Below are 27,904 nucleotides of genomic sequence, written 5' to 3' on the forward strand. Positions count from 1 at the left end.
AGGAAATAATATTAAATAAGTAAAAGTAAAAAATCCACAATAACTAAAAATATTGTATAATAATGTAATTTAATGTATTTAATAAATGTTAATGTAATTAAACTGTGTGAGCGTAGTGACATTATACAATATGTAATGAGTTCAACATGTTCAAAGAAAAAAGGAAAGAAAAAGTGTGTTTCTATGTGTTCTCATAGTTTGTCTCTTCAAAAAAAAAAAAAAAATAATAATAATATCAATAAACCACTGAATGTCCAAACTTTTGACTGGTACTGTAGTAAAAAAACAAGTATTATAAATGAGTAATTAAAACAGGAAATTCCATGTGTTCATTTATAGTTTGGATGGTTTCAATATTAATCTACAATGTAGAAAAATATAAAAATAAAAATAATATCAATAAACCACTGAATGTCCAAACTTTAACCTGGTACTGTACATATACCAGCAGCAGATTCCTTCTTTGTTCAGTGTATTTAATTAATTAATTAATTAATCTCTTTTTCTCCACCTCGCTTCAGAACACAGCGCACGTGCACGAGGCGGCCGGGAGCGCGCGCGGAGGCGGTCCGGGGCTGCCTCTCCTCCTCCCCGTTAAATAGCCGGGACACGGGAGCGAGCAGAGACGCGGCCGCGTGAGGAGACTCTGTAGGAGGACTACGACGCGGGACCGGAGCAGCGACGGCCAGCGGACAGGTGAGCCCCCCCCCCCTCCTCCTCCTCCTCCCCTCCTCCTCTCCTCTCCTCCTCTGTGGAGAGTCAGTGTCCCGAGAAAAGTGTCGTGTTCTCTCCCAGAGGAGAGAGAGAGGAGGAGGGGGGGCTCCTTTGTGCGGAGGACAGGGTCACTGCACGTACTCGCACAATGTGGACCCTCGTATCTCCCCTTGTCCGGTAGAAACGCCTTCTCCCTCTGCGTCTCTTCAGTGACTTTAAAACACACGACCCCCGTTAACGTTAACGCACCTCCTCCTCCTCTCCTCCTCCTCTACTCCTCCTCCTCTCTCCTCCTCTCTTGTGACGTCAGCTCGCTCTCGGTAACGGTCGTCTGTCCTCGGTGTTTCTCTCCCCGGTTGACCTCCTATTGAGCCTTTTTTTAATCTGTAACGTCTGTAACGTCTGTAACGGCTCTAACGTCTGTAACGGCTCTAACGGTTCTAACGTCTGTAACGGTTCTAACGGCTCCAACGTTCTAAAGTCTGTAACGGCTGTAACATCTGTAACGGCTCTAACAGTTCTAACGTCTGTAACGGTTCTAACGTCTCTAACGGTTCTAACGGCTCCAACGTTCTAACGGCTCTAACGTTCTAACGGTTCTAACGCTCAACGGCTTCTAACGCTCTAACGCTAACGTCTGTAACAGTTCTAACGGCTCTAACAGTTCTAACGTCTCTAACGTCTCTAACGGCTCTAACTGTTCTAACGGTTCTAACGGCTCTAACGGTTCTAACGGTTCCAACGTCTCTAAACGGCTGTAACGTCTGTAACAGTTCTAACGGCTCTAACAGTTCTAACGGTTCTAACGTCTCTAACGGCTCTAACAGTTCTAACGTCTCTAACGTCTCTAACGGCTCTAACGGCTCTAACAGTTCTAACGTCTCTAACGGTTCCAACGTCTCTAACGGCTCTAATGTCTCTAACGGCTCTAATGTCTCTAACGGTTCCAACGTCTCTAACGGTTCCAACGTCTCTAACGGCTCTAATGTCTCTAACGATTCTAACGTCTGTTATGGCTCTAACAGTTCTAACGGTTCCAATGTCTCTAACGGTTCCAATGTCTCTAACGGCTCTAATGTCTCTAACGGTTCCAATGTCTCTTAACGGCTCTAATGTCTCTAACGGTTCCAACGTCTCTAACGTCTCTCACGTCTCTAACGTCTCTCAACGTCTCTAACGTTTCCAACGTCTCTAACGGTTCCAACGTCTCTAACGTTTCCAACGTCTCTAACGTCTCTAACGGTTCCAACGTCTCTTAACGGTTCCAACGTCTCTAACGGCTCTAACGTCTCTAACGTCTCTCACGTCTCTCACGTCTCTAACTCCTACTGAGCACCGGGTGCGTTGTAGCCGGTGATGTCTCTATCATTACCACGAAACGCCCCCGTGTCTTCGTGGTGTTTTAAAGGGAGGGCTCTGCTCTCCTCATTTCCACTTCTTTCTGATCTGTCGCCGATGATTTGTGTGTTACTTCACCATTAAATCATCCTAAAAGCCTTTAAAGAGCCATTTCATCCCTTTATTTGCTCATAGCACTGACCTCAAACCACAATCATTTGCAGTATTTGTTCAAAAGAAAGAAGAGAAGCAGGACATAGGGAAGCAATAAGCTCTGTTTTTTATAAATCTAGGCCAGTAAAACTACTAACATGAAGTCTTCCAAACAATTAGCCAGTAATGTATAACCCTTAATAGATCATTAGGGGACAGGCTTATTAAATCCTGCTCAACAAAGGACCCATACATCTGTAATCCACAGCACTGTAGGCTTTGACAAATGTCTTTATATCAGCTCTGCTTTGACACTCATCCACATCCAGCTGTACATTGACTTATTTAAACCAGTCCTATCCATGGTTTCCCCCTCGAGGCTGCCCAGTTTGCTGCAGAAAACAAATTGACATTATAACATCTTTATTGGCCTCCGCAAGTGTGAAAAGCTCACAGGTCGTGGTGTGTGACGGTACTTTGCAGGGCCCACGATGTCCAGCGAAGTGCAGAGACCGGACGACAGCCCCAGCACCAGCGGGGGGAGCTCGGATATCGAACAAAGGGAGTCGGTGCCCGCCGAGCATGAGCGAGAGCAAGCACAGCCCAAAAAGAAGGAGACCAAGATCTCGAGTAAAACCGCTGCTAAACTTTCAACGAGTGCCAAGAGGTAAGAAGAAAGGAGGGGGATGTAAAGAAAAAAGGAAAGAATCTGGCGTCTGCACAGGGGGTTGTTTGTTAAAGTTAAGGCCTCTCCCTGGCCCAGAGGCTGTGAAGAATATATATATATATATATATATATAAATATAAAATATATATATATATAAAAAGACTACAATCCCACAGGCATTGTCATTTCAAACATCCACGCTATTCACAGTGACACTAAACCCACAGAAAAAGGAGGAACTCTTTCAGCTCGTTGATGTCATTGCAAAGAGATATTCCCATTCCAGCATGTCTCTCCTACACCTCCAACACTTACCTCCACTGGTCTTAGCGCTTATTCCCCTAAAAATAAAGACAAGAGATGACAGGGTCGTTATGCAACCAGCTGAGCAAAGGGTTGGCGAGTCTTTTTTTAAATTATTATAATAGCAACCAATGTTTTTTCGAACACCTCCCCTTCTTTTGCGCTTCAGTCGCAAGAAAGTCTCCATGAGGGGGCCTTCAGCACAACGAGGGGGGTCGAATCACGGAGAGGGCGTCACTGTCCTCTGAAGGGCTGCTTTTGTGTGAACGCCAGCTCAGCAGTAAGCGTTCGCACTCCGCTGCCCTTCACCGCCTGAATCATCATTTTGCACGGTTATCTGAAATTCACACAGCGGACGAGTTCACCCTCATGCTTGATGCTCCTTTTTTTTAATTTGGTTAATGCACCACAGACAATGACAAAGATAACAAAAACACAAAAATGCACACTTTATGCTGGAAAGATGTGCTTCATACGGACACTTGCAACTTGCATGGTGACATTTAGAATATATGAGATGCCGTGTTGTTGGTCCACGTTGTTGAAGGTGGGATTAAAAGCGACATTTATCTCAGCGCGAGATCCAAACTTTGATTTTGTGCACAAACTGAATTGTTCATTCCTTTCAGCTTTCATTATCCTTTTAAAATTTGCCCTCCCAACATTGATTTTTAACAATACAAATCCTTCTCTTGCAGGATTCAGAAGGAGCTTGCAGAAATAACACTTGACCCGCCTCCAAACTGCAGGTAAGAAGATGTTATCTCTTTCACAGCATTACTCAAATGACCCATAATCCTGCACGTACAGATGTTCAAGCTGCGGTGGATTTAGCAGAAATGTGCTTCCTTCAAGGCTTCTTGTGTCTTTAAAAAAAAAAAAAAAAAAAAAAGGAGAGGCCACGCTGCGGTGCTCTGGCTTTTTGTCTCCGCTCCCACAATGCTGTTGTTTGTGTTTTGTGTGAGACGGTAATCTCAGGTGAATTAGAGTGACTGTAGCCGGTTCTGGCATTGTTGTTGTTGTTGTTGTTGCTGCTGCTGCATAATGCACGCCGCCTGTTAGATCACAGTATTATGGTGGCTCTGAAATGGTGGGAAAATGAGCAGCAGTGTGACTTTAAAAAGCCGTTTTGGATTCTCGTGTGGTCCCCCCCCCTCCCCCCTCACTCTACTGGGGATTTACCACAGACAATGGTTATTGTGTTCTGCCGCCGCGGCTCGCAGCCCCTTTGAGGAAGCGATATGGTCGCGAGCGAGTGGCCCACCACGTGTGCATCCGTCTCTGTTGGCGTTACAAAAGGAAAACCTTTTGGATGAAGCGCTGGAGACAGATTTTCTTTCCGTACACAAAGTCATTCTGTCATTGATTATAAGCTGTTTTTTAATACAGTGCGATAATTACTCCCTGAATCAACACTCCCCTGTGAATAAAGCTAGGGTTGGTAATGTTGAGAAACCAGCAAGAGAATACTAGATTTAAAAAATGATCCAACAGAAGAAGCCATCCCAGTTTTGCAGACTCTTTTTCATTTAAAGTAGCCAGCAGCTGTAGCTCCAAACGTCGCCAAATCTAGCAAGAAAGTCGGAAAAACTGACAGCCTGCTTCTTCAGGCCTCCGAAGCAATTCCCCCCACATTTTCATTATGAACGTAAACAAAGAACAAGGCTATTGTTAGCACTCATAGCTGTGGTGATGTGCAATGAGTGCACTGGCAGAACGAGATCAGATAGGAATGAAGGGAGGCCGTCCATTTGATTTATTGATTCCTGTCTTGATCTAATGAGACGACATTACTAAAAATGCTTTTGAGGAACATTCCCAACCCTAGCTTAAAGAAAGAAATGGAGGCTGATCTTTTGCAAGATTGTTGACACTTGTGGGAGACGCTGATGTTTTCCGACAAATTTTGAGATTGGCTGCATTCGTTCACATGCACCTGCTTTAAAAATGATTCAGGAAAACAGCTCGGTATGACTCATCTGGCGATTTTGGAATAACTTCACCCCGGACGGCCGTGTTTATTGCATGAATTAATCACCCCTGCTGGGTCTCACCAGAACCCCGCCGTCATTAACGATAAACATTGAGCTAACCTTTCCGTTGCAGCTCACAGCTCCGTTTTTTGTTTTTTTGTTATTGCACTGGGGGCTAAGAGAGATGTTGTTTTCCTCGAGGACTCTAATCTATTTCAATACAACCCCACACCCCCACCCCTCTATCTCCCCCTCCCTCCCCAAAAAAACTAGGTTGGCTCACATAGAGGATTTAGCTGGAGGACACGAGTAAGTCATTTGAAAGTAAAATAATCGCTAGCGGAAATTTCACAGTCACCGTCTTAGTGGGGAACTAGTTGCCTGGGAAACAATTAAGCTTCTTCAAGATAATCCTTTTCGGAGTGTGTGTGTGTGTGTGTGTGTGTGTGTGTGTGTGTGTGTGTGTGTGTGTGTGTGTGTGTGTGTGTGTGTGTGTGTGTGTGTGTGTGTGTGTGTGTGTGTGTGTGTGTGTGTGTGTGTGTGTGTGTTCCCTTTCTGTACCCTCCAAAAATGATACCAAAATCTAATAATGTGTTTTCTCTGATGCACCCAAATAGATTAGCCCTCTGTTAACAATGACAGGGGGAGGGAAGAGGAGGAGGAGGAGGAGGAAGGGGGGGAAGCAAACATTCAATTTCCCATGCTAACGACCACAGCACTATTTACGTTCATGCATGAAGGGGCGCGGTGAGGCTAGCGTCGTCATTTGTTTGCCGCACCTCCTCCTGGCCAGGTTAGCCTGAAAGGTTATTCGTTTCTCTCCCTGCGACAAATGGAGTCACAGACCGCCGGCCTCCCCATTCAGGAGGCAGACAGGAGGAGGGGTTGTGTTAAAGAGATTCACTTCAGCACAGCTCGACAAACGCTGCTCTGGCGTGGGGGGTTGATGTATGTCATCTCATCTGTATCTCTGCTCCCACTTTGTCCCGGTTCAGAAAGAATTCTACGTCCTCGTCACGTTGGTTCAAACCTGCAGTCTGCTTCCTAACATGTACGACCTCTTCAGTGTCGCCTTCAGGTGTGTGTGTGTGTGTGTGTGTGTGTGTGTGTGTGTGTGTGTGTGTGTGTGTGTGTGTGTGTGTGCGCATAATGGAGAGCTCTGCTTTGTGTCTTTCGGCGTGGACGGGTGCTAGGAGCCAGAATTTACCATTTAGCGTCTCCGGATGTGTCGAGGATCTAATTTAGTGAAACATCTGTGGCAGGAGGATAAATATAAAATAATAAAAACCCCATGCCTCCTCCTCCAGCATCCATCTAAGGTTGTTAACCGTCGGCTGCGTTTTAATATCACAAACTGTCGTTACAATAACTCGTCCGTGTCAATGAATCATATCTGTGACTATGACAAGTCTAATATTACTGCTAATGTTGTTTAAAATTTTTTATTTCCATACAGTGTGACTGAAAACTGTCTTTACTTTACTTACTTTTAGTGCTTTGTCACAACTTGGGGAAAAACACGCAAGCAAGTATTTAGATTTGTCTCCGAGCTTTATCTCACTCTTGGCATTGTGACAGCTCGCTCGTCACCTTGGCAGTAGTCGTGCATCAGACGAAGAGAAGCACGTTGAAGCCCAAGAGGATTTGACATGGCAATTATTCTCACTGTCAAGTATTTACACTTCCAAGTGTGTTGTACAGGCAGCTTGTGCTTTTATTATTTTTTATTGATACAGGCAGCATCTGAAAGGAACAGTGGTGTTTTCTTTCCTGTGCCGACGTTATATTGCAGTTATATTGTTGAGAATACATTTCGGATTAGACGAGCTAAAAGAAGAAATATGACAGGTTCATTGGTGTTTCTGAATTTCTCCTGTCATAAAAATTGACAGACTTTTTTTCAAGTACATCCTCTGTGGAAAAGTTTAACACCGACTGCTTGACTTTAGGGCCTCGACTCACTTAATTATTTTAATGGATTCATCTGCACAATTTCCTAAAGCATGAATTGACGTCCTGAAAATCCGTCAAAAAGCCTAACGGTATTTACAGCAACGCAGATAATCCTCACTATTTGAGAAGCTGAAACTAATGAACGTTTGGCATTTTTTACTACATTAAATGACTAAACAGATTATGAAAAATAGAATTGATTTCTAGCTGTAACTGAATTGGTTAAAATATTATGTCAGTCCAGAACCACAGGAGCAATAGTGTTGATTCTAAAACAGCCTTATCTCGCCTATTTCTGCCTGAATCACATTCCATCTCTCCCACGTCTGATACGCTCCTGTCATAAAAATACTCCTCTCACTACATATTTCCATACTTATCTCTTCCATCTGCTGCCTTTGCATTGGCGCTGTTGTATGACAGGAATAGTTGCATTCTTTATTGCGGCGCTGCCACTGTTGTGACTTGTTACTATTCCTTCCTTGTACCGCTGATCCACCGACGCCAACGTTTCAGGCAGGGAATCCAAACAAAGACACTTTTCAGGTTATTGAAACAGCAGCTACTGGTATTGTACTTCTCCGTTCTGGACCACTGTGCTGTTTGATCTTCTTCTCACAGATGACCAAACAGATACTTTCATTACAGCTACAATGGAGTGATGGCAGAACAATGTGCAGCTGCCTGGAAACATAATGGTACACGTCATGTTTTGGTGTCAACCCGTCCAGATTCAAAGATTCCCTTTTTTTTTTTTTTTTTTATCTGCTATTGTTTGCTGACCTTTCTAGTGATCACAGCAGAATAATCCACGGCTGAAGAGGCACAGACACCAATTTCTCATCCCCGAGGCAGCTCAGATAGATTAAGCGCAACACAGCCACGACCCATGGTGCATTTTGGGTAACAAGTTCACGCTTCACCCCCCTCCTCCTCCTCTTTCAGATTGTCACAAGTCGTTCTGGGAAATGTAAGAACCCACTAACTGAAGGGGAAGTAGATAAGGTTGGCGGAGAGTCGAAACGGCAAGAAAGTAATTCACAAAACTTAATTACAGAACAGCTCCTGTAATGCTTTGAACAAACTGAGAACACTTTAACAGCATATGCTTAAATATACAGAATTTGATCTTTTAATTAAAACAACTAACCATAAGCCAAGTCCGTACTTATTTCCTGAAATTGTGGCACTTTTAAAGATAAATAAAAATGACCTCATGTTGTGTCAATCACGTGCACACTTCTTGAACAGGTTTGAATTTTGTTTGCGATTTTTGGCATCCGTGTAAAGCATTTGGAGAGCTGTTTGACCACTCAGAGACACCGTACGTGCAAACGTCATCATCCAAAAATGGCATCTAATGAGCTGATTCACTCGATCCATTTACAAGTAAAAAGGTAATTGCAGAACATCTTAATTGAAGGATAGTGGCAAAACAATGGATGTTTAAAAAGATAATTCTCTAGTGATTGTGCTCTAGGCATCTTAACGATAGCTCCTTGCTAATGTCATCCATTCAATAGCTCCTATTGGTACTAGCGCTATCTATTCAGTCTCGTATTGCTAAATTTCCCAAACAAATATAATAATTAGACTCAGTGTGTGTTTCTGGCAATTATTTCTATTGGTTGATGGCTCTGGAGAGACGCATACAAAGAAATATGGACTTATTGTGCAGAGGCCTTAACTGTTGTGAGCTTAACGACCTTGCGCGACACAAAGCGGTTCACATTGACGACGTTGACACAATCCCCTTTTAAAATTCATAGCAGTTGTTTAAGCAATCTGGCCTTGATTACAGACAAAAATATCATCTTGTTTCTAGCTGGTGACCGTTATTTTCTGCCAGTTGGAATGACTGTCACAGGCAGATATTAGCAGCTGTAGATATTTGGACATTTAAGTCAACGTTAGCTCCGTGAGTTGGTTGAAAAAGCCGTACTCAGTGGACTCTTTTTGAATCTTGCTTTAAGGGGTTTTGCGTTGTTGCATCAGCATTGTTCTTGTCCTGCCAGTTAGTTCTTGTATAAAGATATCTTACACTGTTTGGGCTGTTTCATTATGTGGCGAAATCCAAAGCTTGACAGGCCCTAATTACGGTTGCTAGGCTATAATTGGACATTGGGTGTTCGGGGGAGGGGTTTAGCAAACCGCCGATTCGTTGTATTGTCCGCCTCTTGATTAGAGCTTCATCTGACCTCAGACATCCGTCCTCCTCCACCACGGCTGTAATGTATAGCTGGTCCCTGGAACAAATACCCCTCTCTGGTCCTTGAATTTTCCTGGTGTGATGTAATGCCCCCAAGATGCCCAAAACAGAGCTGTCACTCCCCGATGACATCATGCAAGCTGGAAGGGAAATGGCCTTTTTTCTCGAACCACACACACACACACACACACACAGCTAAAGCCATGACATGAATATCTCCATCTCCATCAAGTCACCAAGAAACGAGGCTCTCTTCATTGTGGGGTTCTGACCTCTAATTCTGTTCCCGCTGATGGGATCGTCTTCACGGCTGTGATGGCTGCATATTAGTGTGTGCCATGCCTCTGGGGGATTCTGTGCCAGTGACACACCCAGCATCATTTTTCACAGCTTTACCATTAAGCACAGCGGGGAGGGTAATCAATATTCATGAGGGGGCGGAGGGATGAAGACCGGAGGCAAAGGGAGTGGGGGTTGGGGGGGGGGTTGAGCTGTAGGAATACCTCCTGGGCGTTCGAGCTGATCTCCTTGTTGTGCATGAATTTTCGTGTGTAGGATCTTTTTTGCAATGCAACGCCAATTTGCAGCAAAACAAGCAAATGTTTTTTTCCGACGACAGCTCGGTTTGACCTTGGAGCAATCGGCCCTAATCGATGTCTTGTTCCATAATCACCGCCTTTTATAAATATTGATGAGTTCCAGGCACCCATCTGTGTCTGACGCTGGCGTGTTCCTGACCTTTTCGCTGAAGGTCTTGTTCATCGACTGAAAAAAGGCTAAAGACCTTCAAGAAGGCAGCGCTTCAGAGTGGCTTTGTTCACCGAGCGGAATGAATGAAAACGGGCTCTTCTTGGAGACGTTTGCATCGGCACAAGGAGGAAGTTTGGTCAAAAATCAACCTTCGAAGTCAATGAAATGCTTTTGAAATATAGAAGGAGCGAGTATATACTAACTGGAAACATGGTTTTATAGAATCTACACACATTTTATTTGTTGAGTTGTCATAAATGCAGAAGCAAAAGAGGCTATGAGAGTTTTAAAAGAAAATAGAACCAAGTAAATCACTACTGAATACTTGCGGTTGAAATTTAAATATTAGAATATGTTACCCTAAAACAGGGCTGCATGTAAGGCATTCCCTTATCAAATGATGGAATATCTGCATAGTTTATACAAATGATCTTTCTGATTGATGTCTTCAAAGGTCTTGTTGTGTCTGACTAAGTCCAGACCACAAATATATTTAGTATGCAATCATATAAAACAGAGAAAAGCAGCAAATCCTCACAATAAAGATGCTTCTACTAGAGAATGGTGGAAGTTGTTTCTTAAAAAAAATACTTAATACATTTTTCTCTAAAACCTTATTATTCAAAACACTTCTGACTCACACCGACGAACTTTTAGCAAAAATGCTTGTGTTTGGGAAGTAGTGAGCATATGACTGGATCAATGAGACTTGGATTGTGCTGCAGAGTTTGTAAGCGCATGTTTCAATATAGTTATGCCGTTGTTTAAGATGGCCCCCATTTACTTCAGTTCATTTAGACTTTTCTTCTTTTCATTTGATTCTTTGTTCACCGTGGAGGCGTTAACGGGAAAAAGTTGTCTTCACAAATTCAAGATAACACTGGGCGAGTCATTGATATACAAATGGTCATTTTCAGGGTGAGGTATTCCTTTAAACAATGAATTGATTATCACAATTATTGCCATTTTCTGTCTATTTAATTGTTGCAGCTTCAACCATCATTCCTACAGTAACAAACATTAACAAACATCACAATCAAGTATGTTGCTTCTAACGGTCATACTCTTACAGCATTCCTTTGCCTCCATAAAACTGAACATTGAAAGAGAGGAAGATGGTTGAAAATAGAGAGGGAGCCCCCTTAGTAATGGAAAAAACAGCAAATAAACAGTTTGAAGTACTACGATTTTATCACATTTACAGTAAATGTATTATATCTTGCCCTCAAAAAGGACCATAAGACAGGAAGAAATATGCTATCTGGAAAGAGAACATCCCACCCTATGATTAATAAAGATGTGTTACAGCCGTTACTGGAACAGAAGGCCATTATAGCCCACAGATGGACAGAACCAGACCGGGTTCTGCTGGTTTTGTTATGGCCGCCGTTCTCCTCGTGCACCTTTTTTTTTTTTTGAAGCATCTGCTGAAAAATCATTTCCCTTCCCGAGCAAACCCTCTTCGCCCTCATTTATTTTCTCCTCACACAAAGTTAGGAGTGGTAGAATGAATAAATGTGCTCCTATAGAAGGACGGTAGCTGACACCGGGCCCCGGCTTTAATTTATCCTTAATGTTTCCCACCGCGGCACTTGTTTGACAGCGAAACGCGGCCCCCGGCCTTGATTCATGTGTGTCATTTGAATTCTCAACGTCCTCGTTTGTGAGGTGGTTTTTCTGGCAAACATTTGTCCAGAATGTTATGAATGGGTGAGCGGTGGACGTTTCGTTTAACAGCGGCACTTTAAAGGAGGGTTGACTGAATGGTAATCTGACACGACAGCAAACAGGAGGATCTTTTGGCGAGCGAACAAACACAGAAACTTCTAAGTAAACAGTTTGCATGAGCTCCCATTACTACTGTGAGATCTCCAAAGCCTGATAGATCTCCTCCCCTCAAGTTACAAATCAGAGCTCCTGCCAAGTCGGTTTAAAGTGTCTTAATGATATTTGCAGTCTTGGCCGTCGAAATGCTAACACTCATCTGGTTGCAAATGGTGAAGTGAGTAATACCTGGTGAATAACATCTCATAGGAATGCCCTTTTCTCTGCGCTGATTTGTTTAACCAGCAGCTTTATAATTATTTTTTTTAAAAACCTTGCTACATTTCTCTACCTGCAGACCTGAGAGCTAATGTGGTGTCGAGGGAATAGAGCTTTCGTTGTGGATCAGACTCGGCAGCAGATCTGGCAGCTCTGCTCGATCCGATTACTGACCTTTACGGGTAATAAGTCCATTCCTTCGTACCACGGGGCCAAATGTCTGCCCGGAGGGGAGGCTAAAGAGGGTCTCTGATTGTGGCTGAATAGACTTCAAAAATATTAGCATCATACTCTCGACTAAATTAGTCTCCAAATTGCAAGAGGCTGCAGTTTTCATCTCCGAGGCGATTCTGTGTTGTTGTTGTTTTTGAAAGCAGTTTCCTCTCCTGAAGCGGTGTTCCTGCGGATCCCTGGACCGCACAACCAATTTGCATTTCAGCACAAATTGTACCTCGTTCTTATTCATGCAAAAAGCAAATGTTTATAATTACCCCTTTAGAAAACGACACACACCCACACATAAACTCTTTTACTTTAATGTTTTGGAAATGATTTAGAAAAGGCTGAATTGTGGTAAATATCTCAGACAGTCCGCTCTTCAAATGTATTTCACTTTCTGCCAAATTGCGCAACTGTGCTCGGAGGGTCACGAGGTGGCCATTAATGGAACCGGACGTTTTTTTTCCGTCTTTCTATTAGTTGCCGTGTCATCCTTCGTTTGGCTAAGTGATATTTTTATGACTCATGATGTTGTGCTGTTTCCTTTATGCAGAGCCTTCGTGTGTTATTGTGCCGATACATGCCCTGCATAATTCATCTTTTAGCCAGAGGCGAACATTTGCACTGCATCAGACGCCGAGCTGCATGAGGGCGGCTCAGATGCAGAAAGGAAGAAAAGAAATGCTTACCACGCCAAAATATCTCTGGCATACCTCAGAAGCATGGGGCTGAAATCAAACGGAAAGGCCGAGGAAAACAAACAGATCCCCTGCTTTACTTACAGCTTTGTTAATGTGACTTTAAACACCAGTGGGGACAAACTTCCTGAGTGGAAAACAAAAACTCTCCTTAGAAGTACACTTCCTCAATTCAATACCGACTGCGGTCTAGATTGATTCAACACGGCATGAAAGGGTTGCCCCTCCTGTGAGAATGAAATCGTGCTATTCCCTTTCGACTCGGAAAGCACGCAACCACCCACTCGACCATCCCCACCCCCCCACCACCACCACCCCCGTTGCTGGGTGAACCGTCCGGTCAGTAATTGCAGTTTTCATTGGACACATGAACAATAAAAGGCTTGATTAAAAAAAAAAAAAAAAAAAAAAAAAAAAACCATGTCATTTGAGACAATAAAGACGAGAGCGCGCAGAGAGGAAGGAGGTGTCACCTCGGCCGTTGAGCTGCACAGTAATTGGTCTTGGGGCTCCTTTTTAGCGGTCGGGGCGGGTGGGGGTGTGGGAGGGGGTGGGTGGAGGAGGGGGTGGGGGGAGATTGCTTCATTAAAGTTCCTCTTCTGATAACAGCGGCAGCCACGCTGATAGAAGAGAAGATCTTAACTGAACGACGGTGCCATTAGGAGAAAAGGCGACCGTGGGGAACGAGCCGCGATGGCGAATAATGCAGATAATGGCTTTATTTGTGCACGGCGGTGCTCACAAGCTCCAAAACACACTGATTCACATTCAATTACTGTTTTTTTTTTTTCTCTCTCGCTCTCTCTCCTGTTTTATTTATCAGCCCCTCGGTGCAGCTCTTGGCTCAGACAGCTATTTACCTGCTCCCGTAAACAGCTCGCCGTGTGACGGCACGCTTTAAGAACACACCGGTGTTGTGCTCGCCGTCTTTTGTGTTTTTACACACTTTCTTTGCATGATTGCTCTGACCTTTTCTGTTGTTTTGTTAAAGTGATATTCCACAGATCTGATCTTCTGAATGTAACCTTATCTCGGTGTATCAAACAAACACCCTCTTTAGACGTGAAAAGGGTTTCACAGAACAGCTGTGGTCAGCGTGGATTCATGTCGGCTACAACGGATTCCTGCAGGGATCAGTTGTTTTTTTATGGCGTCCTGCAGCAGTGTCAATCCGCATGCTCTGTATGTTCAAACATTGTCATATTTTCACAGAAATATGACTAAAGACACTGATTTAAAAAAAAAAAAAGCATCTGCTGCAGGGGATGCTGTTTTCCATAGACTCTAAATTCACTCAAACATTCTTATGTTTTTTATACCTTTATCAGCAAAATCATTGTTTCTTTACAGTTTTCAAAGAAAATATAGTTTATTTTGTGACTGCCTTGATCAGTTTGATATAACTGGACAATGAAAAATGAGCCTCCTCTCTCTGCATATTCTTTTAACTGCGAACAATGACGGCTGCTGTGAATTAACTTTTACTTGTGCGCACAGTCACAACTGAAAAAACTGGTTCTCTGAAGTCTCACCAGCGGACAATGTGGAGCGGTTTTGAAACTGACAGTTTCATTAAAAATACCTCAGCTTGGGAAAGTACACATAACTAACATAGACATAAAATGAAAGTTGGGATACCACAGTAAAGCCTTGAGGCACATTTCTAAATGTCCAAATGAAAAGTGTCTCTTAGACTTACTACGACACACACTCATTTCAGGTTCACATAACTGTTTTGTGCCCGCTAGGTTTTGGCATTCTTTAACAGTGGTTGCCTCCAGTTTTGTAAGAGTTTATTCTGGGTTGTCGTTCCCAAAATGAAATGTGTATCGAAGATGTAGTTTCAATCTCTTTTCTTTTTTTCCTCCCCTGTAAATATGATCAGAGTAGATTAATTTACCTTCTGAATTCCCCCGTGAGTGGCACAGCCGTATCTCATGACTACATCTCTTTCATCAACTTAACCTGAGTTCTGATGTCGGTGGGAATCCACTCTGGGTGACAAGATAGTGTTGGCGATTTTTTTCCCTTAGATTAGCCCCAGCTCTCACGCCGCGAGATAAAGGTTATCTTTTTTTTTGTTTGTTTTGCATTGGCACCAATCTGCAGATTGCCCTGTCTATGAAATAAAGCAATGTAGATGATTAAATGGGCACCCTGGTCTCACACAGCGCACTGTATCGTGGGGAGGAAAGGTCATTCAATATATATGGAAATTATTACTGCTGTCTTTATTACCGGGGAACAGCTTGGATAGTTTTCAGGAACGGAGAATGAAAGGTAAAAAAAAAAATGTGGTAAAGTGTTCCTTTTTATATTTGAAGAAGAGACCGTTTTCTTAATCCTTTTTTCTCAGTGCGGTCCAATCTCTCTCAGCCTCGTGTGCTCCGATGAGTCTTTGTTGAGGTGAACCGCTGAGCAAGGTCAGTGTGGGAGGCAATTACTCGCTCCCTCACAGGTTCCACAAACACCACTCCAAGACTGAATCATGGTGACGATACAAGCTGCTGTTGATGCTACATTTAGGGAAAGATAGGGCTCCACCATTATGGCCAAAATAATAATCACCATTATTTTCATCAATCTAGAGATCAGGATGATTTATCTGGATTATTCAATTGATTTTGTTGAGCTTTCACATTTAAATCAACAGTATAAATAGACGTCCATGATGTGCTACTAAAGACCTTATTTCACAGAAAATTGTAATAAAACCGTTTGCCCAAAATGAAATCCACAGAGGCCCTGCTTTCACTTTCATGTTGTCCTACATTCCCGCTCATTAACACATCATTGCCTCAAAATATGACTTAAAATAAGGTTCCTCTTCCCCTTCATGCAGTATATTACTCTTCTACTCTGGACTGCAGATACAGAAGGCTGGGAATACCAGAGGCCCCACATTACGATATTATCACCATACTTAAGTCACAATACGATCTTATTGTGATTTTAAAACATTTTGTGACATGCTGAGTATTGCTATAACATATATTGCGATTTATGACCTGTTTTTCAACAGCAAATTATGCTGTCAACATCTGTTTTACCTCATAAAAAGATACATTTTGCTCTGTTTATCTCACTTAAACCCATTTTGCTGCAATAATAACCAATAACGATTGGTCAGTCAAGCAGACAGACTGACATCTTTGTTTTGACCAGCTTCCTGCCAATCCAAAGACTCGCACCATAAAAACACTGACAAAAGCAATTGTTACTAAAAGGTTTTAATTTGTATTTGCAATATTGATTGATCTTTGATTTGCAGCAGAGAGAGGGCGAAGCTCTTCTAACGTCAGTATTGATATCGCAGTCAATCATGTTCATTTAATCGTGGGAAGCCAAAAAACTGTGATTGCAATAAATATGCGATTAATCGTGCAGCCCTCGTGAAAGATCTGGACTTTCGTTTCTATTATAAATATATTAATAACAACACTACTTTGTTGTGCTCCGTTGTGGAGGAAGCAGCCCAGCTGTCCGAGTGGGTTCCTGCTCTGAGTGTAATCTCTGAGGACAAGGCAGGGGAAAGACTCTCACGGACACCCGCACCCTAACGTATCCCAGACCCCTGAAACAAATGACCCAAATACCCAGTGAATCAAGACATTTGGCTGATGTAGCGTTACTTACACAGAGACTCATATTATCCCAGCCTCTTAACAAAGCCCAGAAGATGTCCATGTGTTTTTGCCGAGCGAGTCTGTCTGCTTAAAGAGAAGATTGTTGAGAGGAAGAAGAAAAAAAACACACATGGAATATTTATCCTACTGTCTTTGTGTTTAGATTATCGCGGCTTTGTTCTTCTTAACGCCCTCCATTGATTGACTTCCCATTGATTCAATGGTGCAGATTTTTCCCAGCACCAACGATTACTCTGCAGCCGTCCGTGCCGAGACGTAACGGGGTAGAAGTGTTGGCTTGAGGTTTGCCCCTTGTTGAATTAGAATTCATATAACGCCACGATTACCCACCAATGATTGCTCTGAATTGGATATGTCAGATGCAGAGCAGAATATTCTGCATAGCTATTAACCGCGGGTCAAGGAGTCATCAGCTATTTAACTCAACGTCATTAAGCGTGCGTTAATTAAAGCCTGGTGGGGGGGGGGGGGGGATCTCCTGCAAACACTCACTGATCTGCAGATTGAGTCGAATCGAGCTTCATGCGACGTCCAGAAAACGCTCACCTTTTCCAAACTAAACGGCCAAGCGAGACGCCTGTCAGATGCTGAAAGAGATGGCTCCGGACCAGCTGCAACAAAGCGCCACAGGAACGCCGAAGCCTGTGGTGGGTGGGGGGGTGAGGTCTCCAAGCAACCGCCAGCGGTGGCATGCGCATTCTGCTATTGACACAGCCTTTATCCACAGCCCTTGTGTGGTTGTCAGATCCCGCCTCTCCCCCCCCCCTACAGCAATCTCGCCGCCAATGCCCGCTCATCTCTTACCTCTCCGTCGCGTCCAAGCCATTATCACGGCATCTGCTTTTTATTGAATGAGTTATGAAAATGGAATAGTCGTCCGTCTCTTTTCAGCGCGGTGTCAGGGAGGCCTTCTTTGAATAGCGTACAGTAATGGAAAGTGTTACCTTGAGGAGTGTGTGGCTCAGAAGTGTGAGTGCGGAGGGGAGATTGCCTTGAGCGAGGAAGAGTAAAGCCTTCTATGTCGTTCTGTCAATAGCAGAGGAAATGTATAAAGTCATGTTTGAAGAGCTGGAGAGGGATCACAACCGGTTCAGTTGATATTTCTATCAAGTCAGGAGCGCGCTGCCTGATTAAAAGCCAAGCAGGACTTGATTGAAATGAACTAGTCTACATCTTAAGTGTTTAGAGACACAATACTCATTCAAATAAGGAGATAAAGGTGCAGACTTTTAGGCAATATTTCCTCCATGGTGTTGCACTCTTTCAAATTTGCTGAAAGAAGTTTTGTGAATAATGGGATAAAGAGAGCTCGACAGAGAAGTTTAATCTTTGCCTTCTTTTCTCGCCTCCACACATCTGGTCGGTTAAATCTGGTCATTCAGACACAAAAATGCAAGTGGCTGAAACATAATGAGAGATAATCCAGAAAGAGCAGTTTTAAATAACCAATCCATGAATCTGAAGGTGAATCAGATGGACAGAAGTTTTTACAGTGCTCAGGGACGGGACTTTACAATTCTGAATTGTAAGCACCGCGGCAACGGTTTCATCTTTGGTCACGACGATTGCGAAGTACAGTAGTCATGCGTTGTTCTTGTTAACAAGTAATTCATCAGGAGTGTGTCTTTGCAGTCATTTGATTGGCCACCGCAGTGTCTTGCTAAATCGATATGGCTAAAGTTAAATCGAGGATGCGTTTTTTTGGCATTTAAACTAGGCGGCAACTTCCGGTTCTGAAATGTGAAGGCAATGGGGATTTGTCTTAAACTTGCCTTCTTTCTAATGGCCAGCAGGGGGCGACTCCTCTGATTGTATAGAAGTCTATGAGAAAATGACTCTACTTCTCTCTTGATTTATTCCATATCAGTATCAGTTTGTTGCAACTATTGTATCCGTAGTAATTTGCCTCTGCACTATACTTTTGCTCTGGTTTATACTCTTAGATGCTTGTTTAAGAAAGGAGATGCACTTATGACTTCTGGTGACTAGTAGTTCTCTTGAATACCTATGTTGAATACACTTATTGTAAGTCGCTTTGGATAAAAGCGTCTGCTAAATGACTGTAATGTAATGTAATGTAATTCCCTCAGTAAAGTCAATCTTTAGTTTCAAGTCTTCTTCAATACAGCATGATGTTCATTTAGTAAATTATGCTCCATTTAGAGTCAAACAGACCATAAAGCGAAGAGTGCTTTAGGGCGGGTTTACTGTGATTGACAGGTCACTACCACAACATTGTCCTATTAAACCCTTTCACAGTGTGTTTTCAGTTCATGAAAGTTAATTGTAACATTTTGGTCTACTAGAAATGTCTTCATCAGAGCCTTCCTCTGGTATCGCTTCTGGTTGCAAAAAAACAAGATGGCGACGGCCAAATTGACAGACTCGGGGGTCCAGAACCACAGTGCCCAAACCAATGCGTAACACTCCGGTGACTATATCCACCTTTTATATTCAGTCTATGATTTACACTCCCAATGTGTCACAGTACTGGTTGCAATCAATCAAATGGGCTGAATGCGGCTTTAGAAAGTGAGTTGACTGATGTGATATCGGTCTCAAGTTTTTCTTTTATGTTCTTTTCATTCAGATTTGACATGAGAAGTAGTCACATCATCGCCTCTTTCATACGGACCAGATCTAAAGAGATCAATTTGCATTCATCTGCAGAGGGACAATAAATACTGAAGAAACTGTTGGACAGATTAATTGATTAGTCAAAGAACTCCTGTGACTTATTATTCAGTCAAGGACAGCCCCTGCGAGGAGATAATTCATCGAACACATTTATTTTGGCAACCTGACAGCTTCCTGTCAAAACTCTTCCAACCCCATCCAGAAAGCATGATGGAAATATCGACTCCCTCTGCTCCAATTTAACTTCGCCTAAATGCAACAGAAGAATGTAGGAGCAGCTGAACACGACCACCAGTTCGCGCTGCCGTTGGCCCCTCTCTTTATATTGTTATGACAGGCTTTCCAAAGCACAAGTAACTGTTGGCTATCACATGTCAACATCTGTCTCTGGGAGCCCACGATTCCTTGTATTTTCAGGTCATTTCCTGTCGTCGGTTCAGATAGCGCTCTCCGTCCGACCAAAACTCAACACAGTTTGTTCGGGAGAGAAACGAATGGAGCCAATGTTGTTTGATGTGAACGTGTTCTTTAATCCCTGTTGACAGCAAGCGTTCTCCGTGTTTATGGTGCTCGTTCTCAATTACTGCAGTACCAGTTTAAGTAGTAGGTTTACAAAGAAAAGTACTCTCTATGTGTATCCTTCTTATGGTCCCTTTACATTCTTTGCTTTTGTATATTTTTATACATATACTTTGTGCCTGAAACAACACAAAGTCCAGATTGGCGACGTCGCTGTCAACATTGTGTTTTTTAAAGAATTCCCCAGAGAAGAAGTAATCATAATCATCTCATTAAAGGAGGCTTAATAATAGAGAGGGCAGTGTGTGAAAGAGTGGCAAAGTAGATTAGTTAGAATGTGCATGTGTTGATGCAGAAAAGGGAGGAAGGAAATATTCTTAATTCTATTTACAGAGAATGATCTGTTTCTTTTCAAGGGCGTTCGCCTGGAGACGGACGCTGCTTTTAACAGTTTGCTGTTTTGAGGTTATTACACAGGAAATCTCTGTCTGAGATTATTGGTTTATGTCTGAACAGCAGTAATGCAACAGCCTCGAGTGAAAGCTAAACCCCTTCGCGTACACACGTTTGTAAAGTGCCAAAGCTACGTGTTGGCTTTAAACACCATCCCAGGTAATTACATGAAATCTGAGGGATTGTTCGTCGTCCCCCGGCTCTTTGTGATCTGGACATTGTCCCGGTTTTCCTCCTGGCTCGCTGCCAGCTCAGGGTCTTACCACAAACAACAGTGGGGGGAAGGGAGGGAGCCCCTTAATATGGAAATAACATTAATTACTGGGCCTAAACAACAGATGTGACCTTCAGCCTCCACTTCAGCATAAATACTCATCTCATGAATGAAGACTGGAGGATGGAATATGAAATCATGTCGCCTCGGTTGGCCTTTAAACACATCTCTTTGGTTTTACTGAGTTGTTCTGGTTCACTGGTGTGTGTCGGCGTTGTGTGTGAGCGCTTCAACTCAACTCCCAATAGCATGTAATCTAATCTTCTAATCAAACATTTTGAAAGATAATCTAAATCCTACTCAGATAGCCCTGAACTGAAACCTCTCAAACCCCCGACGGCTTCGGCATTTCCCAAAAAATCTCTGTCATTAACTTGTCAGAAGACGGCGTTCCCCGCCTGAACGCCTCTCCCTCCTCTCCCTCCTCCCCCAAATCTCTTGTCAGCCCGCTAGCAGTTTAAACACCGAGCTGTCGAGTCCGATGCAACGTGCCAATTAACATATTAACACGTCTTTTGTTTCAATTTCTTTTTCAGCGCCGGCCCCAAAGGGGACAACATCTACGAGTGGAGGTCGACCATCCTGGGACCCCCGGGCTCCGTGTACGAGGGAGGCGTCTTCTTCCTGGACATCGCCTTCACGCCGGACTACCCGTTCAAACCCCCCAAGGTCAGCATGCCGGCAGACACAAACTGTTTAAGTATCTGGATGTTTGAGTGTCACCTTCCTGCACAGAGTGTGGAAAAGTGTGGAGGAAATATCTGGGTCATTTAATGATCTGGAAAAGTTAAAGAGACTGTGACACACACACACACACACACACACACACACACACACACACACACTGTATGAGTCCACATTTTCTTCCATAGCAGACACACAGGCACTTTTTATATTTATAGATTTTTCTACTGAATCAGTCATTTCGTCAATGTCATCATTTCTTTCATTTAAAGTTTTGGTGTCAAAAATCATTGCTATGAGTCACCGTTGCTGTGGGTTTTTACAAATATTGAACTAATGAAAAGTATTAAAAAGACACCATTGGATCCTCAAAACTCTCAACAAAACCTCATCGCTCCATCCCGAGCAGTCTGCCGGGGGGATTCAACCCGGCCAGTCGGGGAAGGCAGCTTTTCTTTTTGGAGGATCCCACAGTGGGATTTTTCCATTTCCTGAAGAGTAACAGTTTAGGACATACGAGAGAAGAGAGAATACAGAGAAACATTAGTATTCATTTGGAGTCACCTCTCTGGCCACCTGAGGAATTATTCCAATATTCATTCATATAAAAGCCGCCTTAAGTTTGATTTTACTTCTTATATATTCAAAAATATTCATAATGGTTTGGAGGAAGGGGTGCTGAAACTACCAGATGTCACACAGTCTTCTGATGTGAACAGTCTGTGTGTTTTTCCATGAATATCGGAGTTTTCAGAACAGATTCTCATCATCTTTCATTATATAGAGTCATGGTTTCTCTAGTAGCCCCGTCAGACTGGCAGCTTATTCAGCATTTACTGGGTTTACTGGTTTGTCCTCCACCCACAAACTTGTTTTTCTTTCCAAACTGTAAGAGGAAGTCATGACACTGGGTTTTCCGTTCGTTTATTTACAGGTTCTCCCACCTGTTCACTAAACCATGTGGGTTTTGGGTCCAGGCGTGACCAGACATCTCTCCAATTATCACACAAAGAAGCCTTGATACAACTTGTAAAAATGCTGAGACAGCAAACCAGTATTTAAACAAAACCATACAACAACAAAAAACAGAAAACTTGACTTTTATTTTTTCCATGTTTCATGTTTGTTACTTTATAAAAGCCACAGATAAACGTCTCAGCTACACTCATGAGATTTCATGTGCTGATGAATCCTGACTGACTGGTGACCTCGCCTTCTTTAGTACAAAACCAGTACATTGTTGTTGGGGGGGGTGTGACTGGGAGTGACGAGAGAAATGCAATACAATACGCAGACGGGTTTCACCTAGCTCAAGATAATCCCCACAAAATATCCTATAATGGCCAATAAAGTGACGTAATTATTACTGAATGACTTGTTTGATTGTAGCCTGGTAGTGAACGCGTCATGGACCTGTACTGGGATTCTCCTCTGCACAGGAGAAGCAGTTATAGGAGATGAATGGACAGGTGGACTGTTTCAGGGTGACTTTTTTACGTCAGCGTAACGATTTTATGGATACAATAAAAAGAAAGTAGAGTCTGTTTCTGGTTTGTCTGCTACTTAAATTCCCGACAAATATAGATATTTCACCACATTGATGCTAAATTGTCACATTGCCAGCCCCGACTGAAATCAGCAAATAAATTATTCAAAATTGATTCATCAAATTACAATTTGGTTGCAAACATCTTTATTAACATACAAATGTTTGTGTTTCTCTTTATGAATTGCCATTATCCACTATCATCTTTATCGATGAATTAACTTTTGGAAAGATTGACTCATAACTGTACAGAGGCCAAGGCGGCGTCTTCAAATGTCTGAACATAAGTCCAAAACACAAAGGTGTTTATTGTTACAAGAGAAGCCTTGTGTAAAGCTGGACCCTGAGATTGATGAGCATTTTTTTTTCCACTCAAGTCGGTTTGCATTTTTCATTTCTGATGAATCGTCGTGATTTTGAGCTCAGATCCCGTCCTGTTCGTCCCTCAGTGTCTTCTGGTTTTGTGGTTTTGTGTCTGCAGAGTACTCTGAGGATGATGAGTGGATGACACGCAGACTGTCAGGGCCAGTTGCCCAGTGCGACCCTATTACCCCACCCCCACCCCACCCCTCTCTCTCTCCAATGCTCGCTCGCCCTCTTCTCTCGCTCTTTGTGCCGCGTAACCACCGGCTCTGTGTTTGACAGCAGACTCAAACAAATCTACAGGCTCCGGCCCGGCTCTCTGTTGCCAGAGGGACTTGAGTGTTTCCGCCCACCCCCACCCCACCCCCACTTCAATACCTCCCACCCCTCCGACACACTGTGATCTGCAGCCAAACCTCTCCGCACACACACACACACACACACACAAAACCCACACACAAAACCCTTCGGCCTGTAGCTGCCATCCACTCCCTCGCTACAGAAACGCTCCACTGAAGCTCAGTTGCTGAATGCACTCAGACCTCGGGCTCAGGAGTTTTAGATCCAGAATCCGACTCTTCTTTTAAACAAAAAACCTCCTCTTAAAAGATCAAACAAGAGCTGACAAGTTGGCCAGGTGGATGAGTTTCTGTTCCTGAACTCGGGGGCCAGGAGAGGAGCTCAACGTCTGCAGAGGGTGGAGGAGGAGGAGGTGGAGGGGTTGGTTATTTATAACGTCCTGCCCTTGTGTGATTTTTGGGAATGCCAAGGCTCATTAGAGGTTTCCTCTGGTGGGTCAGGAGGGCCAGATGTTGGTGATTGGAGCAGCGGGGGGGCAAACAGCGGTGTCAAGTGTCAGAACCGAGCAGATGTCAAGATCAGAGTCTGAGCCGGGACGGGCTGAGGAAACAGGGGAGGGTCGGGTTGTTCAGGGAGTTTGGGTTGAGGACATACATTCATTCATTTAATACTAGACATGTTGTTCATCTTCATCTTTTGTTTATTTAAAGCAAAACATGGCCAGATGTGGAACGCCAAAGTACACGATATCAAGAACTGGATATTAGAACATTTAAAATAGAAATTGTCATCACACTTAATCCCAGATTTCTAAATATTTTTTTTCTTAACATTTATTGGAATTTTGTCTACTCATTATCTAGTTTTTATTCTTCACCATATTTTGTTGCATCTTCTTGTCGTCATATATTTTTGTAGTATTTTTCTTAATTATGTTTGCTTAGTCTTCTTATTTTTTATCCTTTTCTAGTTATTGTTTGTCTTTCTCCTTCTGTTAACGTAAGGTCAGTTGTTCAAACCTGTGGCTTCTTGTCACGTTTCTTATTTTTGTCATTATTTGTAATTTATGAAGTCTGAAGTGTGCAAATAAAGTAAATGAACAGCAGTAAGTGACATTAGTCTACATGTGATGGGACACTGTTTGAAGCTGTGTGGTTCTGGGAAGCTGTTTACTGTGACGACTAAAGGAATTAATTAACACTTGAAGGTGCCAACAAAACTGTTGTGTTGTTGTTGATTTTACGCCATGCTGCCCTCTGTTGGTCGGATTTATTTAAATATCATGAGTATTTGTGGAGAACATGCATATTTTTCTTTATCAGATCTTAACTCTTTCTGTTCTCTGCAGGTCTCAGTGGTCAAACTAATGTAACAGGAATGTAGCTAAACATCTGTAAAGCAGTGGTTTCTCACTGTTAGTGGTGGTAGTTATGGAATTAATTAAAGCCCCATTTATTATTTTGTTATTATAATCAGCAAATTAATTGTGTTAAAATGGCAGAATCCTTTTATTTTAGTTGTTCCCTGGTTATTTCTTGTGTTTATTGGCTCATAAATATTTGTAAATAATTCATGCAGCACAGAATTCTCTTTCCTCTTGAAAGTAACGGTTCCCGTACGGTGATGAGTAAACAACGATAATTATTAATTAATATCTTTCTATCTGGATCTTCTACTATTTTCTAGTTCCTATTTTCTTTTACATTTTTTCCCTTTAAAGTCAGATTTTCTTGTACTTTGCAAACATTCTGTTTCCAAACTAAACTGTCGTATTTGTTTGTCTCCAGGTAACCTTTCGTACGAGGATCTATCACTGCAACATCAACAGTCAGGGGGTGATCTGTCTGGACATCCTGAAGGACAACTGGAGCCCCGCGCTCACCATCTCCAAGGTTCTGCTGTCCATCTGCTCCCTGCTCACAGACTGTAACCCAGGTGAGATCTCCATCTTTGACCTTTCTTTAAAGCTTTCTATCACTGTGAAGTCAGTAGTTCTCTTTAGAGCTGTTGTTCTATGATTACTTTGACTCAAGGCCAAAATGTTTCCGGACTAATATCTGTGTATTAAGTACCACAATCCATGACAAATTCAAACCCTCATTGTTTCTCAGTGCCGATTAACACTGACAGATCATTGGCAGAGTCTCTGGCCTGAAGCTGTAAATAATAAAACCACATTTCCGCAGCAAGTTAGATGCTGGCAGAGGAGATCAGCAATAAGTGTTTAATGAAAAACTAATATGATCTACGATATTGATGATTCGCCCTTCACTTTTTTGGCTTGAGAACAAAATGTCACAAACGAGTGCAGGCTGGAAAACGAGTTTACAAACTGAGAAAACTGGTGAGGGGATCATTTGGTCAGCGGAACATTTTGTGCTTCCTCACGTGTAGAAAGTTTGAGTTAAATGTCATAAATGTGATCACAAATGAATTAGAGGGAATTATCTTCCAAGACGGTTTTCACCGTCTTTCCACGACTCCCTCTACAGTCCCCGCTGCTCCTGATTGGCTTGTCTTTGCCTTTTAATATCATCCGCTGGTTATTGATACAGCTGGATTTGAGACGGTGTAATCAAGTCTACTTGAAGGTCACCACACCATATTAACATGAATGCTGCATCTGTCTTACCCAGCCCCCCCCCAGGCAAAACTCTTTTATAGTTTGCAAACAGCATGAGTCTGGTAGACGGCTTAACGATCTGGAATGAAATCCAAATTGTATTTATATCAATCGTGGTTAGTGTGGAAAAGGAAAATGTAGGAAATCACTTAACCATAGTTGTTTGTTTTTTTCTAATCTGACATAATGTATATACTTGAAAACAATGCTGTTAGAAGATAAAAATAAGATAATCCTTAATTAATCCCACAACGGGGACATTTTCCGGATTACAGCAGCAGAGTGGATATTGCAAACATAAGTAGAAAAACAAGTACCGTATATTAAATAAGTTATAACACAGTAAATGTAAATGAAATAAGTAAAAAAACATTTAAAAAACACAACAATAGCTAAAATATGATATAAACGGACAGAATTATTGTTAAAATTCCACAACTGATAACTGTTCATTTAAAGAAACTTGGGCATTTAATTTAACTTAACTTTTTCCATGATCTGATCTGCATTACAGTAATTTTAAGGGTGTTGAGGAATTCAAATTGTGTTTACAAAATAACAATATTTGTATAATATATAACCAAAACACTGCTCCTTAGCAATTTCCAATAACTCCAATAGAAATGTGATCATTTTTGTTATATAATTAATCCTATTTGCTTAAACGTTCCCATAATCTGGGCCCTGAGAGGATGATAATGTAGCTCCTCCTGCCCAGCCACGCTGATTGATTGATTACACTTAATTGATTAAAATGTTCTTCTCTGTTCCTTCCAGCCGACCCTCTGGTGGGAAGCATCGCCACACAGTACCTGACCAACAGAACAGAGCATGACAGGATAGCCAAACAATGGACGAAGAGATACGCCACATAGACCAGCAGCCACCCCCCCCTCCTCCACCTCCCTCACCCCTCACTGTACCTCTCTCTACCTCTCTCTCTCTCTCTCACCCTTAAGGCCTTCACACAACGGGGGCGTGACGGACAAAACGACACGAAAATGCGATACTCACGTGCAAATATTTTGCATTAAAACTATTCAGTTGAAACGCTTTTTCAGTAAAAGGTTGCAGGCAGAGGATCAACTATCAGGAGATTATTGATTATTGATCGTATTGTCTGTCTGAGGTGAACTGTTGCGTAGCTTAAACTACTGTAAGATATCTTTTTGAGTTTCCTTTTAGCGAAATGCTCTTGAGTGAATTTGAGTTAGCTCTGCTAAACAATTGTACATGTCTAGGGGGCTTTTATTTTGAAAGGTAAGAACAGAAGGAGTGGATCTGGTCTGCCTTTTGTCGAGGTTGAAAGTAGTAATAAAGTTTGCCGTCTTGGTTTAGACTATGGAGCCTCTGTGTTGTTGTGTCATGAATATAAACGCAACTCAACTTCTGTATTAAAGACGTTTAATGTTCAACAATAGTTTGCAAAAAAATATATTTACGTGCAAATGAATCGCACAAAAAATACAAAAACGCCCCCAGTGTGTAGAGGCCTTTAGTCTGTCAAAGCACACTCACTAAGTGCAACAGTAAACCCTCCCTCCTATCACCCTCCTCCTCCTCCTCTTCCTCCACCTCAACATTTTATCTACCTTTTCTGTGTTTAAAAAAAATCAACAAAAAAAAAATCAATGAAGACAAAAAAATGTCCTTTTGTTCCTTGTTGACTTGAAAGCTTCTTTTTTATACAAAGAGTAGATTGGGATTTTTATTTTCCAATATCTGAATGTTGGAAGTATTGTATTGGAGCAAAAAAAAAAAAAAAAAAAAAAAAAAAAAAAGACACAGAATATTATAAATATCATACGCATTGTCCTTCAGCTATACAGTATGTATTC

General features: G+C 42.4%; 1 protein-coding gene across 1 annotated transcript; it reads left to right on the plus strand.

Moving 5' to 3' along the window:
- The first annotated feature begins 614 nt into the window (after positions 1-614).
- On the plus strand, positions 615-27,835 carry LOC129109076 (ubiquitin-conjugating enzyme E2 E2). Its single transcript, XM_054621011.1, has 6 exons — positions 615-696; positions 2,689-2,872; positions 3,874-3,924; positions 21,087-21,219; positions 25,231-25,378; positions 26,844-27,835. The coding sequence occupies exons 2-6, from the start codon at positions 2,697-2,699 to the stop codon at positions 26,939-26,941; spliced, it is 606 nt and encodes a 201-aa protein (XP_054476986.1). The 5' UTR covers positions 615-696; positions 2,689-2,696; the 3' UTR covers positions 26,942-27,835.
- Positions 27,836-27,904: the final 69 nt, after the last annotated feature.

The sequence above is a fragment of the Anoplopoma fimbria genome, chromosome 20, assembly GCF_027596085.1.
Source record: "Anoplopoma fimbria isolate UVic2021 breed Golden Eagle Sablefish chromosome 20, Afim_UVic_2022, whole genome shotgun sequence".
NCBI lineage: Eukaryota > Metazoa > Chordata > Actinopteri > Perciformes > Anoplopomatidae > Anoplopoma > Anoplopoma fimbria.